Genomic DNA, 14,436 nt, shown 5'->3' with positions numbered 1-14,436 from the left:
TAGCTCTGCTGTGGTACTCTCTGCTTTCTCTTAGAGTTGCAGTGAAACAATCTAGTACTGCTTTACGGAAACCTAACTATGGAAAAGTCTTGGAAAAGATATTTCAAAAAGGACCTTCAGGAAACAATAATGAAATCCTTTATAAAATCCTGTCTTAAAAGTTTAGATTTAAACATAGAAGTAAAACAGTAAGGACACACACAGTTGCGCAGAACTGTGTGGGTGACATTCATCACCCATAGGCTGGATGTCGGTGTCTACTGTGTTGATGTCTCTGTCTGAACCAGTCACCTCTGACTCTCTTCATTAACAACAAATTAAGGCCTCGCTGCCATTCACTATATCGATCTGATCTCCATGGACTGGAAAAGGAGCTTAAGGTGCTCAGGTTGAAAGTGGAAATCTGTGGTCAGTGGAGATATTTACATATTAGGTGTGATGAAGCCCACAGTGCCTCACGCATCGTATTTAATGTACAACCACAAGTAAAGTTTGCATGATGACATGACTGTGGGTAAAAAGAGTTCAGAATTGTGGATAATTAGCATGCATTTCCCGTGTGCAGAAATTTAAAAATTCAAATACAGATTTATTGATCTTCATGGAGCTGAGCTTGAAAAATGACCTTTATGTCATAGTTCTTCTTTTGCTTTCAGTGTGTGATACTACTCCCATTGTTTTCATAAGGAAATACATTAGCTTTCTCATTAGATATTTAATATCTTGCAATAGCACTGTGATATAGATTAAAAAGTATATTCCTTAGTAGCTGTTCAGACATGGTGTAGATATTTCTAGAACTGACAACATTTGCATTGCAATTAAAAACTAGGAGTGATTATGCGTATGGGTTCTTTTTTTGACAAGAGAATGCCAACAAAATGTCTTGCAAATAATAAGGAAAAATTCATTAATTGGTGGTAGAAATTAAGCTATAAAACCTTTTGGGAGACTAACAAAACTTATGCAGATTCGCTATGGGAAAAAATTTACTGGAATACAGAATATTTTCACTTCCAAGGCTATCTCTACAACAAATAACAGGAGTTTTGTATTTTCAAAGAATCATAGAATCATTAAGGCTGGAAAAGAGCTTTAAGATCGTCGAGTCCAACCATAAACCTAACACTACCAACTCTACCACAAAACCATGTCCCTAAGCATCGTGTCTACTTATCTTTTAAATACCTCCAGGGATGGTGACTCCACCACTTCCGTGGGCAGACTGTTCCAATGCTTGAAAACCCTTTTGCTGAAGAAATTCTTCCTAATACCCAATCTAAACATTCCCTGGTGCAACTTGAGGCCGTCCCCTATTGTCCTATCGCTTGTTACTAGGGAGAAGAGACTGACACCCACCTTACTAGAACCTCCTTTCAGACAGTTGTAGAGAGCGAGAAGGTCTCTCCTCAGCCTCCTTTTCTCCAGGCTGAACAACCCCAGCTCCCTCAGCTGCTCCTCATAAGACACGTGCTCTGGACCCTTCACCAGCTTTGTTCCTCTTTTTCGGACGTGCTGGTGTTTTGCTGGTGTTTCACTCCCTACAAACATTCAGGGAAGAAAGAGATGTATAATCACCTTCTAGTCCCAAAGAATCTTGAGGTACAGAGACCGGAGAATAATGATCATAAGCAATGTGAAATATAGGTCTGTGTTCATCAATATTTCTGCTAGATATTTCCTGTTTGCCTTTCAGCATGTCATTTAGTCCTTCTCTGCTTTCGTTCCTCGTTTGTGTGATGGAATCTATGGAGCTCAAGGTTACAGAGCGTACAGATTTTGTAAGGACATGTTAATTTGAAACGCATTTGTACTTTGTGCTCAGAAGTGCGTAGGCTACAACGTGGAGAGTAAGGATCGATAAAGAGCTCAAGACTGCCTTGTCCAGTAGCTACAGGCCCCACATTTCTGACTACCTGTTTCTTCATCTGTCATTTTACCTACTCTTTTTTTCTCAAGTGGGCAAGGAAGTAGCACAGCAGGTTCTAACTTCGTTCTGGTCTTGATATGTAATTGCATTAACAAAGGCAGCAAATCTGAGCCCAAAAGAAAACTTTTGACCTCTAACTTTTATGTCATGATCACAGGATGACCTGTTTTATACAACAAATGTTTTATAACCAAAAGCAAAGTGATTTCATCTTGCAGATGAGAGATGATTCAGTGCTACAGCAGGGTGAAACGGTCTCTTGGCTCAGGCACATGGTTTATTAAACAAACTACTCCAGTTGCTACAGCTACTTACTGCTTGTGTCTAGCTCTTTTTCACTATTATGTGATGTTCTGAAATGTGTTGAACTGTAAATCAAACTGACATTTCATAGAACCATAGAATCATAGAATGGTTTGAGTTGGAAGGGATCTTAAAGATCATCGAGTTCCAACTCCCCTGCCATGGGCAGGGACACCTCCCACCAGACCAGGTTGCTCAAAGCCCCATCCAGCCTGGCCTTGAACACCTCCAAGGATGGGGCATCCACAGCTTCTCTGGCTAGCCTGTTCCAGTGTCTCACCACCCTCACAGGAAAGAATTTCTTCCTAATATCTAATCTAAATCTCCTCTCTTCCAGTTTAAAACTGTTCCCCCTCATCCTATCAGTACACTCCCTGATAAAGAGTCCCTCCCCATCTCCCCTGTAGGCCCCCTTTGGGTAAATTTATATTTAAGCAAACTTCTGTGGAGCACAGAAAGGAGATTGAAAATGGCCAAAGATTATCTCTGTGTGACTTTTAGATTCTTTACAATGTAAAACACATGGCATCTTAAAAATATCTAATTTTTACACCTTTACATTAAAAGCTGTCTGTCATCTAGAAATGTTTGCAGAACACACAGAATCGCTAGCATTCACCTGTATCATCCGATTTTGCTGTAAAACATTAATTGCCAAAGCCCTGAAAAATTCCAACATTGTTGGGCTCATGATGCACACTGAGTTTAGAAAGGACACAGTGACCATAAGATACTGGATGGTCAAAATTCAGGCAGATGTTATAGGTGTGAGCATTTAATAATACAATTATGGGTCCAGCTTATCTGTTTATGCTGATAACTGAAAGGTAGGAGTAGGGAATATAACCTGTAGCTTGATTTCAGATTTGAACAAACCTTTTGGAAAAGTGGAGATCAGGAAGTTGCAGTTCTTCAGAATCTGGATTACCTAATAAAAGCATCAATTCCTACATAGAACTGATCATGTTAAGAATCCCAGGGTTTGTTTTCTTAACAAAACCAGGTGCTTTCTGGTCATATGGATTTGGGAGAAAACTTATAATATATGACCTCTCTGAAGATTCAGAAGCCAGAAGTCAAACCAAAGTTAGATACATGCCATTTTTATATTAAGTCATAGGTTTTGTATTGTTGGCAAAGATAACGTATCTCCCACGACGATGTGAATCTATTGTGACTAAAACACTACGAGGCATCAAGATCATTTGGTATAAATGCTATCTTGTTCTGTCTGGAGGAAAGCTTTTAACTTTATCAGGCAAAATGCCTTGGTCACAGAAATGAAAGACAAGACGAGTACTAAAAGCATTCTGTCTAAATGTGAGACCAGCTGCACGGCTGAAAAAATAGAAGTCACTGGCTGGAAAAATGTCAGCGTTTACTTGGTCACTTCAGAGTTTGAACCTTCAACATATAATGGCATTCACGTGACAAAATCTGCCCCCAAAAGTAGTGCTGGTCTTTTAATGGTCTTTGTAGACGAATGTGAAGATTTTGCCACATAACAACCAAAGATTAATCTATCCATCCTTTCTCTTTTCTGCCTTTTGTTTCTCTTTCCTTGCAGATCTGTTAGCAGCAAGCTGCCTTACCTGGTTTCAGGCTCCTCGGCATACCTGCTAATTCCTGTTGTAGCATTCCTCGTCTAGGATGGCATTTTAACCCTATCCTTCCCAAAAGCGGCAGAGTTTCTGCCAGCACACTACTTCAAAGCACAGTATTTGAGACCAAAAACGTTATTTTCAGTTTCAAAGTAGTGAATGGCTTTGATAAATACAAATCTGTACCTCTCATATGCAGGCCTGCAGTGTGTATACACATAAAATACAAAGACAGGACTAAAGACTGAATTGGCTAAGAAAACACTCTGTCTGCAAACTGGAAAGACCTTACTATACAAGACACACTCTTCTCACAGGGAGAGCCAAAGCCAGATACCCAAAACAAACAGCAATGATTCCCTTCTTTTCCACAACAATTAATCAAGTTCAAACAAAGAAAAGAAAAAAGGAGGAATGGGACTTTGAGGAGGAGTGGGAATAAAACCTTTAAATGTGTATAGAGTTTCAGAGGAAAAAAAAATATTGTCAAATGTCTGTGACAACACAGTTCAGAGTATACGTGCAGAAATTGCTGACCAGAAAAGAGGTGTCGTGAGAAAAAGCTCTGATAGATGCAGCCTGCTGAGAGTGGTCCATGGGATCCCAGGAGGAGAATCTCTTTTGGTATCAGCAGTTTGTGCTGTAATTAGAGAGTAGCATCAGCTTTAAAAACAATCATTTTGATACTCTCCTTCAGTTGGAAAATTCGGTTTTTGAAGTAGATGTTTGTTTACTATGGACGAGAATGAAACCAGCAGCTCTATCTTCATTAGCAGACATTGGGTAGTAATCGTTTTTAGCTGCAAATTACAAAATGGAGCAGACTCAGACACAAGCCAAAAGGGTGAAAAGTACTTCGTTTCCTTCTCATTCTTCTAAACTAGTATATTTTCCTCACAGCATACAAATTTTATGCTTTTTATATTTGAGACAAGCTAGGAAGAGAGAAGGAGCTAAGTGACTTAACCCTTTACTCCACCTCATCTAATAATTTACAACTATCCAGGATAAACACATAGCCCGGATGGGTAACACTTTGCTCACACTCAGAGTGGCAGTATATGGGTGTGGTAAGAAGGAATTAGACAGTCAAATCTACATCTGTTGAATTCTTCTATGCTACCAAATTGCATAAACAAAACACCAAATTCCAGCCCCCAAAACAGGCATGAGAATAATACCAAGCTTAAGTTAGAGGCACTGAAAATTAGAAAGTAAGTGTCAAAACCAACTGTAGTATCTGTACATACAAAAGAGACGCTGAGACTCTATCGGAAATGATGAAGGTGGTAGCCCGCTGTGGCAAAGCTAAGTCTGTGGGGAGGTGGGGGGGGGGGGCCTCTCCCCCCTGGGTGTACCCCGACCCAGCTCCCCTTTCCTTCCCTCCCCCTGGCCCCGGCCCCCCTGTCCTGATAATCTCCAGGTGTTTCTGCTACAGTGTGCTTTGACAGTGGCATGGGCCTGACCCCGGAGTGTTTGTGCTTAGTTATTATTCTGGCATGCTGTCAAAACTTTACTGTAGAGCATGTCAGAAGGAACATAGTGATTATTTTTTTTTCTATAGATGATTCTTTGGCAAACTATGAAAATAATTTCATTGGAGAAGAAAAAAAAAAAAATCATTCCTCTTGCTACAGGGCTTTCTTCCTGCAAATTTCAAAGGCCTGCTGTGAATAATAGTTTGAGAAATTCCAAGCTTCAAGGATATTTTACAGTGGAAAGTGTTAGGCAACCAAAATAAATATCAGTTTCCACTGTTACGAAATAAAGATTTACCTTTATGTTGTACCTTAAAACCCATGTTAAATGACATTTTTTTAGAGATGCAGCAGTATGTGTTCAAGAGGGTTATTTTTTCATAGAGGGACTAGGTTTGTTCTAGCTTGTTTACATCTAAATGAGAAATCATTTAAGACAGAAAGAACATGATGGCTTTCTTTGTGAGGAAAAATGCAACAGGAATTCATCTTCATAAAGGCCTGAAGGAAATCCTTAAATCCGAGTGCTGCCAGCCTCGAGGGTGTTCAAAATACATATTCCTATTTTATGGCTTGAACGCATCTCTACTTACAAGATTTGTGAATATTTTTGACAAACGTGGTCCGAGTTTTCTGCTAGCAGAGTTACAGATGAGGCAAGTTTTCCATGGTTTGGGGTTTTATTGCGAATGCTTTGCACAGCTCTGGTTATGTGCTTCCTTCTCATGACATCAGTGCTGAAGGGAAGAAAGAATGTAAACATCTGTTTTTTATAATTCAATTCCAGGCTTATAACTTGATTAGGATAGCAATGTTTCTACATGATTAATTTTCCAGTCACAATATGATGGCTTTGAGTGTGCAGTTTTAGCACCAATGTTAAGATTAGTGAAATAAGGAGGGAAACTAATGAGGTAAATTCTGCTTCATAGCCTACCTTTCCGAGCTGCACCATCTGCTGCGCGCCTCATCCACCCCACTCATCCCGCTGAAAACAGAGGATGCGATTCCTCTCCCACTTGGTGTTTAAAATGATGTCCCATTGCTCCCCACAGCGCATGGTGCAGCCCATTTCAAGGGAGGCTTCTGAGAGGAGCGCTGAGGTGAGCTGGAGCAACTTGGATTTGGCTCCTGGCTCTCCCCCCGAGTCCCTTCGTCTCGCGTTGGGGCAGCCACTGAGGATTGGATCTTTAAAAGGTGCCTGCTGGGGACACAGCTGCATCCTTAAACAGCGAAGGAGCTCTGAAATACATAGCCTTACATCTCTTCCATCGCCCGAGAGGGGTTAAAACACCACTCCGGCCGCCTTCTTTTCCTCATTGTCCAGTCTTTTTCTTGCACAAGAAACTGCCAGTGCCTGGAGCCGTGGTCCTAATCACATTTTGGGCTCTTTACTACCCACTTTAATAGCCGCTGCAAGAATATGTTCATAGGAGCTGAGGAAAACCAAGGTTGGAAGGGGCCTCGGCAGGTCCAGCCTCTGGGTTTCAGGTAGTAGCTGTGGAGGTGTAACCAAAGCATGAGGAGAACCAAGGCAGCGGTGCACGTGGGAGCGATTTCAGTCTCATATCACGCTTTTATAATAATAAACCAATAAATACACTCATCTGTCCTCCCCGGGATGAGCTCCAGTCACCACCACGGCCCTCACCGCCCCCCACCCTCCCCCCCGTCAGGTGTGGGGACAGACCCCGGTCCGTGATGGGCAGGTGCGTACCTCACCCTTCAGCCCCCCGTTCCCGCCAGGGAAGCTCCCCCGAGGGGCTCGGCGGCCGCCGGGTCCGGGTCCGGGTCCGGGCGGAGCGGGGGGGCAGCAAGCAGCCAGGTGCGGGAGGCGGCCCCAGCCCCAGCCCGCCCCGCTAAGGGCCGCCGCGGGAGGGGGTCCTGAGGTGAGGGCCGGGGCCGCGGCGGGCCACGGGAGGCGGGGCCGGGGCGCGCGCCGCCTCAGTCCGCAGCCGGGGCTGCTGAGGCGGTGGCCGCGGCCGCAGCTCCCGCAACTCCGCCGCAGGGACGGGGCTCAGCCTTCTCCCTCAGGGCGGCGCTGCCCCGGCCCTGCCCGGTAAGAAAGGCGGAGCGGGGCCGCAGCGGCGCGCAGACAAAAGCTGCGGCGCTTCCTGCCCTCCGCGCTGAGGGGAGCGGAGCGGAGCGGGCGGTGGGCGCCGGTGTCTGCGCGCCTCCGGGCGAGGCTTTGCAAGCGCCTGTCTCGGCTGCCGGGGGAGCGATGGGTTTCCGCGGGGGCGGCGGAGCGTGGGGAGCGCGTCTGGGCGCGGTGCTGCTGCTCGCCCTGTGCCCCGGCGCTGCCCCCGAGCACGGCGGCGAGGCGGTGCCGGAGGGAGCCTCCACCCTGGCGTTCGTGTTTGATGTGACCGGCTCCATGTACGACGACCTGGTGCAAGTTATCGAAGGGGCGTCCAAGATCCTGGAAACGTCGCTGAAAAGACCCAAGAGACCGCTTTACAACTTCGCGTTGGTGCCTTTCCACGATCCAGGTAGGGATTTCTTTCTCCTCGGAGGCTCCGGGCAGGGGGTGCGGGCAGCGGCGCTGGGGCTCCGCCGCCGATTCCCGACCCAGGAAGGGCGGCAGGCGCCGAGGTGGGCTCGGGGGCGGGCAGCAGGGCCAGGGAGCCCGGGCAGGACAGCAGAGGAGGTACAAAAGGTTGAGTTCCCTGTGCTTCCAGAGGGCTGGAGCCGAAGTGTCTCTGTCACATCCGAGCCGCGCTTGCCACACGGGTCTCTCTCCGCTACGGTACCTTGCCAGGAGCGAGTACGGTTTCCTGAACCCCTTCCCCGTCTCCGTGCAGACAAATACCAGCAGACCTTCCAAAAGCCTTCAGGGTAGACTGAGGCGGACTGTTGAGCGCACTGTATGCACCAAAGAGTAGTTTAAGGGATCAAATACTTCTCTTAATAATTCTAATAGGAGCTGAAGTGGCTTCAGTGACCCTCTCTCCGAGGAGAGACCATGTATACCGCTAACGAAGCTACCGAGTTTTTTTTTCAATGCCCTTCTATGGGAGTACACTTATGAACATACATAATACAGTTGCACTTTTTCTCCAGTCTTGTCCCGTGTTTACATTCAGAAGCTTGCACTGAAACGATCCAGAAGCTTTACATGGTGTGTTTCTTGGTTTGGGTTCTTATTTCTTTCCCTCGTTCTACCTCTTTTCTTTCTGCTGTGCATTGTGTGTTCCTCTCTTGCAGCATCTGTTTTCTATTCCCTTCCTATCCCTTTTCTCTGGCTTTCTTCCTCTTTTCCTTGTCAAATATCTTCTGGTGACTTGAAGAGGAAATAGGAACAGGATGCCCCAGGCTGGTGATGTGTGCTGTGCTATGTAGTAAAACCTCCTTCAAAAAAAAAAATAAAAAAAATATCAAAGAGTAGGAAAAAGCCCTTGAAAAATTACCTTTCTGGTTCTAGTTTCCATGGAATATCTCAGAACCTTATATTCCGGAAATCAATTCTTAAGAGTTCCATTTTTGCAGGGATGTCATCAAATGAAAACAGACACCCCCTTCTATTTCCCCCCGGTCATAGATACTCCTGCCTACAAGATACGTGTTTGCTGTTGTTATAAATACCTTAAACCAAGTGCTAGGAAAATTAGAGGAAAAACTTGTCTTTGCAAACTTTCCTGTTTTGTTATCTATAAGCTTGTACAGATTCTCTATTTATTTTTTTTTTCCCTAAAGAGTCTATCATTGTGGTATCAGAGTATCCTATCATGAAAGATGTCTGTTTATGTATCTTAGTGTTTCCACCTTTGATGTCACTTCCCCCTCCCTCCCCTTTACCTTTTTGTTATTTTATGGGACTTAAGAGGCATCAGGCCACAGAAGTAAGCACAAAGAAAAAGGTTTTTATCAAGTGTAGAGCCTAGAACTCTTTTATATCCTTTTGGAAAATGAAGCTGGTGGTTCTTCTTGGAGCTCTTCCTCCTTGGATGGGACACAAAATCAACATGATGAGGTGGGAGGGTTTTGTTTTTATTTTTTCTCCATAATCACACCTTATACATCTTCCCTTTCTGCTCACCAAAGTGATTCACTGTAAGAATGGATAGCTCTTTTTTTTCAGAGGGCTTGGCTATCTGCACCAACCATGAGAGCGAGAAGATGGTCTTGAATGATGCACTCTTTCAAAAGTGCTTTCAAGCACAAAGCTTTCAAAGTTTTCAGCTTTGTGTGGGTGGTCCTTTGTTCTTGCGCATCCTCAGTAGAAAGAAGTTCCAGCTTTTATATCGCTGGTAGTTCCAATGCTTAGCTTTCATCACAGGCCACTTTCAAATCCTTGGTTGCAATAGCTACTGTTTTCTTTCTCATCCCACATGTTTTCCCTTCCTTATTCAGTTTTTCTTCTGCACATTTTCTCCTTTTCATTCCTTTTCTCCCGTCTCCCTGACTCTCTTGCTTCCATTGGCTCTCTAAGGGTCTTTGTTTCTGTTACAGACTGATTCTTTTACTAATGCTTTGCTGTATCACCACCTTCTTGCTCTGTACATACCTCGCTAGCAAGAAATCCACTGCCACCTTACTCAGCTCGGTTGACATTTTTTCCCCTCACAGACTTCTTGCTTCCTTGCCTTCTCCCCCATTCCCTCCCTTCCCACAGGAGATCCCTTTCCTTGGCAAATGTTAGCTTTCATTCAGTGGAGTAACTGAAACTTAAACTTGGAGAGAGCTGACCTATACAACAAAGAAGTGCTGGCAAACATATATTGGTATATCCTGTTACATGTCTCTATATGGAAGTCCAACTTCCCTGCACAGCCAGAGGGGGCCTTACTTTTTAGCATGATGGAAAACTTGTGAGGTCGTAAAGCTGCTTGAAAGTGGAGAATGTATAACTTAAACTTAATTTTGTCTTAATTTCTGAAAAGTATTTTTCTACACCTAGAGTTAGAAGGACACACCTCAGTCCAGTGTCTTGAATTTTATGGATGTAGTGGTTGAGACTGCTGGTGATCTGGTGTCTTACATCTGATGATGACCAAGCCTAGGCACTTGGAAAAAAAAATAAAAATGCAAGAAATGCTGTTCTGACCATTTCTTCAACACCTTTTTTTGAATCTATAGAGAAGTAACTTTTCTCAAAAATCTAATTAAAAAATATTGTTTGGCTTGTGTTTTACAATGTCCAGTTCATTTACCTGGTAGTGTTCTTTCTGAAGACTGCTCGCTAAATTGATGAGCATGAAATCATGAGATCATTCCCTCCCCTCTTCCCCCTCTCTCCCCCCAAGTTGTCTGGTTATTTACTCAACTGATAAAGCTCTTTTTTGAAGAAAAATTATGTATAGCTACTCCACAGATTTTCTTGAGGTGTGAGGTACTGTGGCTGAGGTGGCAGCCAGGACTCTGTCTCTCTACAAGGTGTGCAACATATAGTTGGACTTCAGCTCCAAGGACCTTCTCTCTGTATGAAGCTGTCCTGATGCAGGTATGCTCTTTATTGATAGGTAGTTACAATGTAAAGTTGGTGTGGATTTGGCTTTTAACTCCATTGTTTTACGAATTTATATTGCACAGTGTATGCTGAACAGTGATGTGGTCAGTACTTTGCAGTACTGCTTGATTAGTACTGATTAGTGAAAGAGCTCAAGTGCTTTCTAAGCACAATAAAAAGTTGTTGACAAGGAGGGTATCTTCACCAAAACTGTACAAGAATTTGTCTTGGCAGAGTCCTTGACATCACATAAGGTACACCTGAATAATAAATGATTTGAATTATTTAAAATTCTTCCTGTATTCTACTGGACCACACTGTTACCAAAGTGCTGTATGTTAACGCTGCACTGTGATATGCCAACGTGTTGTGGTCTTTGGTGGTAGATTTAAATGTAGTATTATCACTGCTGCAATGGTATTTTGCTCAGACTATGGTATTTTGGTAAAATCGTAATAATTAACAAGTATATCTTTTAGTATCAAACCCGAGGTTTTGGCATAGCCCAGACTTATGACCTACAGAAAAAATTTGTAATGGGTTTCACATTCTGATACTGCTGTACCATCTGGTGGTATGCTGAGATCTCCATTTTGAAAAAGCCTTTTGTTTTGGATTCCGCTTCATGTGTAAGCATGTGCAACGCTTTAACAGATTACAGGAATTTTTCTATTGAGGTTTTTCAATGCCTAAACACGATCACAGAAGTTTTGTAGATAGTGAAAAGGGCTGTTGACAAAGAGGTCTCTTGCCAGACCTATGTTCAATGGAAAAACTGGAGCGGAGGTGGGGGGAAGAAAAATATCTCCCAAATTAAGAAGAGTTGGCACAAGAGAACTTTGAATTGGAGCTAAAGCTTAAGATCAGCAAATGCTTTTGAAGTTGCGTGTTGTGGGTCCTGATCTCCTACTAACTAACTCCCATTGTGTTCTGTGGAAACGGGATTGGACTCAGAATGTCTTTATTTAACATCTGTGGCCGGCTATTTTTTGCTTTATGCCATTAAGGAATTTTGGAATGGAAAATAAGCCTAAGAGGACAAATTCATCTCTAGTATTTTTCTGTAAAGCTAATGGAATTATACCAGTGTGTCCTGGTTTCAGGTTTGTCAAAAGCACGACACAGTAATAACTTCAACTCCACGTGATTTAATCAAGCATTCCTTTAGTGTGAATGACTATTTTATAGACCAATTTCCAGTAATTAATTTTAATTACAAGAAAAATGAAGGGAACATATAACCTCTGGAATTCCTAGTGCACGGGATAATATTTGCCTGTTAATACTCTGCATGTCTACAAATCTCTGATATGAGCATCTCCTAACCCTTTTTCTTACAAACCAGATAGGCAACATATTGCCTGTGTGAGAAAAGGGGAAACCTTAATACTGTTTTGTTCAGATGGAAAATTAGTATTGAACTGAAGTCCTCCACCTAGGGTCACATAGTAAATGTGTAGGAAAACTAGAAATACTTTTTTTTTTTTTTTTTTCTTCCTTGTTCACACTGCTCTTTTTTCTTTGAGAGTAAAGCTCTGATTATATCATGGAGTAAAGGAAAAGAATTATGTTTAACTTTATAACCTGGGGTCTCCTTTATTTAACAGACTTGCAATGCCATATCCATAACAATGGTTAGGCTACTGAGCCACATACTAGCTTGGAACAAGTTCAGAAGGTCATATGAAAGGTCTGAGAACTTTAGTTTTTGCAGGTTTGATAGGTTTTTTAGAAGGTTGATAGATTTTTGTTTTTTAGAAGTTGCAATTGTTGTTTTTCAGGGGAGAGAAACATAAGAAATTCAAATTAGGCTATTAATGGAAATAAAATTTTTCATACTTCCTGATATAAAAAGTATTGCAGTTATACAAGTGGATAATAAAGGGAGATGGAAAGCTGTGTGCAGAAATGGAGAAGTATAAGCTTTCCTTCACATGTTAAGGTCTGCCTTGAAAAAGGCCCTTGTGAGTGAAGAAGAATAAACTGCCCTCTGAAGGTCCCAATGAAACCTCCACTCTTGCTCAGCTGAAATTCTTCCTGTTTTTGTTTCAACTGCAGCAGCTGTGTGGCCAGTCTTCCCAGTATTGGCCACTGCTTTGTTGTTTCTGTATCTATGGGTAATCAGTATCACTGCCCCTTCACCAAAACAGCAGGTTCCTTACATCAGACTCTCCTGACAGCTTTTCTCCAACATGTTGCCCTGCATTTACCTTTTGCATTCTTCTGTCACTTGGGGTCTTTGGCCTCAGGCTTTACTCTCAAATTTATGGGTGTCTATTAAAACATTCGGGCGAAAGCTGAATGTATATAAATTAGTTGACTGGTACCTTTTCCCATTCGGTAGAAGTTGAGTGGTCTTTCTGGTATAGCCTGATGAAGAAGATCTTTGTCTTCAGGATTCCCGCTGGTTCCTTTGGGTGGGGGAAGAAATGTTTCAAGACTTGGTATTAGTTTTACTAATGATCAGAAACATAGAATCATAGAATAGTTTAGGTTGAAAAAGACCTTTAAGATCATCAAGTCCAACTGTTAATCCAGCACTGCCAAGTCCACCATTAACCCATGTCCCTGTGCACCACATCTACACGTCTTTTAAATGCTTCCAGGAATGGTGACTCAACCTCTTCCCTGGGCAGCCTGTGCTTGTGCTTGATTATCCTTTTTGGTGAAGGAATTTTTTTTAATATCCAATCTAAACCTCCCCTGGCGCAACTTGAGGCTCTTTCCTGTTGTTCTATCACTTGTTACTTGGGAGTAGAGATTGGCACCCACCTCGCTACAACCTCCTTTCAGGTAGCTGTAGAGAGTGATAAGGTCTCCCCTCAGCCTCCTTTTCTCCAGCTAAACAGCCCTGGCTCCCTCGGGTGCTCCTCATAAGATTTGATCTCCAGACCCCTCACCAGCCTCATTGTCCTTCTCAGGACTTGCTCCAGCACCTCAGTGTCTTTTTTTGTAGTGAGGGACCCAAAACTGGACACAGTATTTAAGGTGGCAGCCTCACCAGTGCTGAGTACAGTGGGACAATCACTTCCCTAGTCCTGCTGGCCATGCTATTTCTGATACAGGCCAGGATGCTGTTGGCCGCCTTGGCCACCTGGGCATACTGCTGCCTTGTATTCAGTTGGCTGTTGACCAACATTGCCCAGTCCTTTTCCACCGGGCAGCTCTCCAGCTACTCTTCCTTGAGTCTGTGGAGCTGCATGGGGTTGTTGTGACCCAAGTGCAGGACCCAGCACTTGGCCTTGTTGAACCTCATCCCATTGGCCTTGGCCCATTGATCCAGCCTGTCCTGGTCCCTCTGTAGAGCCTTCCTAGCCTCAAGCAGATCAACGCTCCCGCTCGTCCTGGTGTCATCTGCATGGCTGTGCAGAAACTATACGGTAGTAGTTCCAACGCATCAAGGACAAGTTTAAGGCAAATGTGGTATTTTGTACTGAGTTTGTCAGCACCACAGAGGTGGAGTTTGTACAAGGGATGGGGGCAGCACAAGAAAAGTCTGGGAGCTCCTGTGGTGTGCTGTTCCCTTGCAGTTCTCATTCTGGGGGTCATGTAGACCTTGGTGTCATTGCATTTGTGGGTAAGTAATAGCGCTTATTTGGGGTTGGTCTGTTAGAAGCCATGTTGTGGTGTGGTATAAACTTCCTTACTACTTTAGTAGGTGACATTCAGCACTGTGTG

The 14,436-nt window shown here is 43.5% G+C and overlaps 1 protein-coding gene across 1 annotated transcript in view; it reads left to right on the top strand.

Moving 5' to 3' along the window:
• The first annotated feature begins 7,533 nt into the window (after positions 1–7,533).
• Positions 7,534–14,436, top strand: part of HMCN1 (hemicentin 1) — a 202,018-nt gene continuing 195,115 nt past the window's right edge. The window contains exon 1 of the mRNA XM_074152276.1: positions 7,534–7,801. Within this exon, the coding sequence (XP_074008377.1) occupies positions 7,534–7,801 (268 nt within the window). The remainder of the gene's footprint in view (positions 7,802–14,436) is intronic.

Source organism: Numenius arquata, chromosome 8 (assembly GCF_964106895.1).
Source record: "Numenius arquata chromosome 8, bNumArq3.hap1.1, whole genome shotgun sequence".
Classification (NCBI taxonomy): Eukaryota; Metazoa; Chordata; class Aves; order Charadriiformes; family Scolopacidae; genus Numenius; species Numenius arquata.
This window is presented reverse-complemented; position numbering and strand designations above follow the sequence as displayed.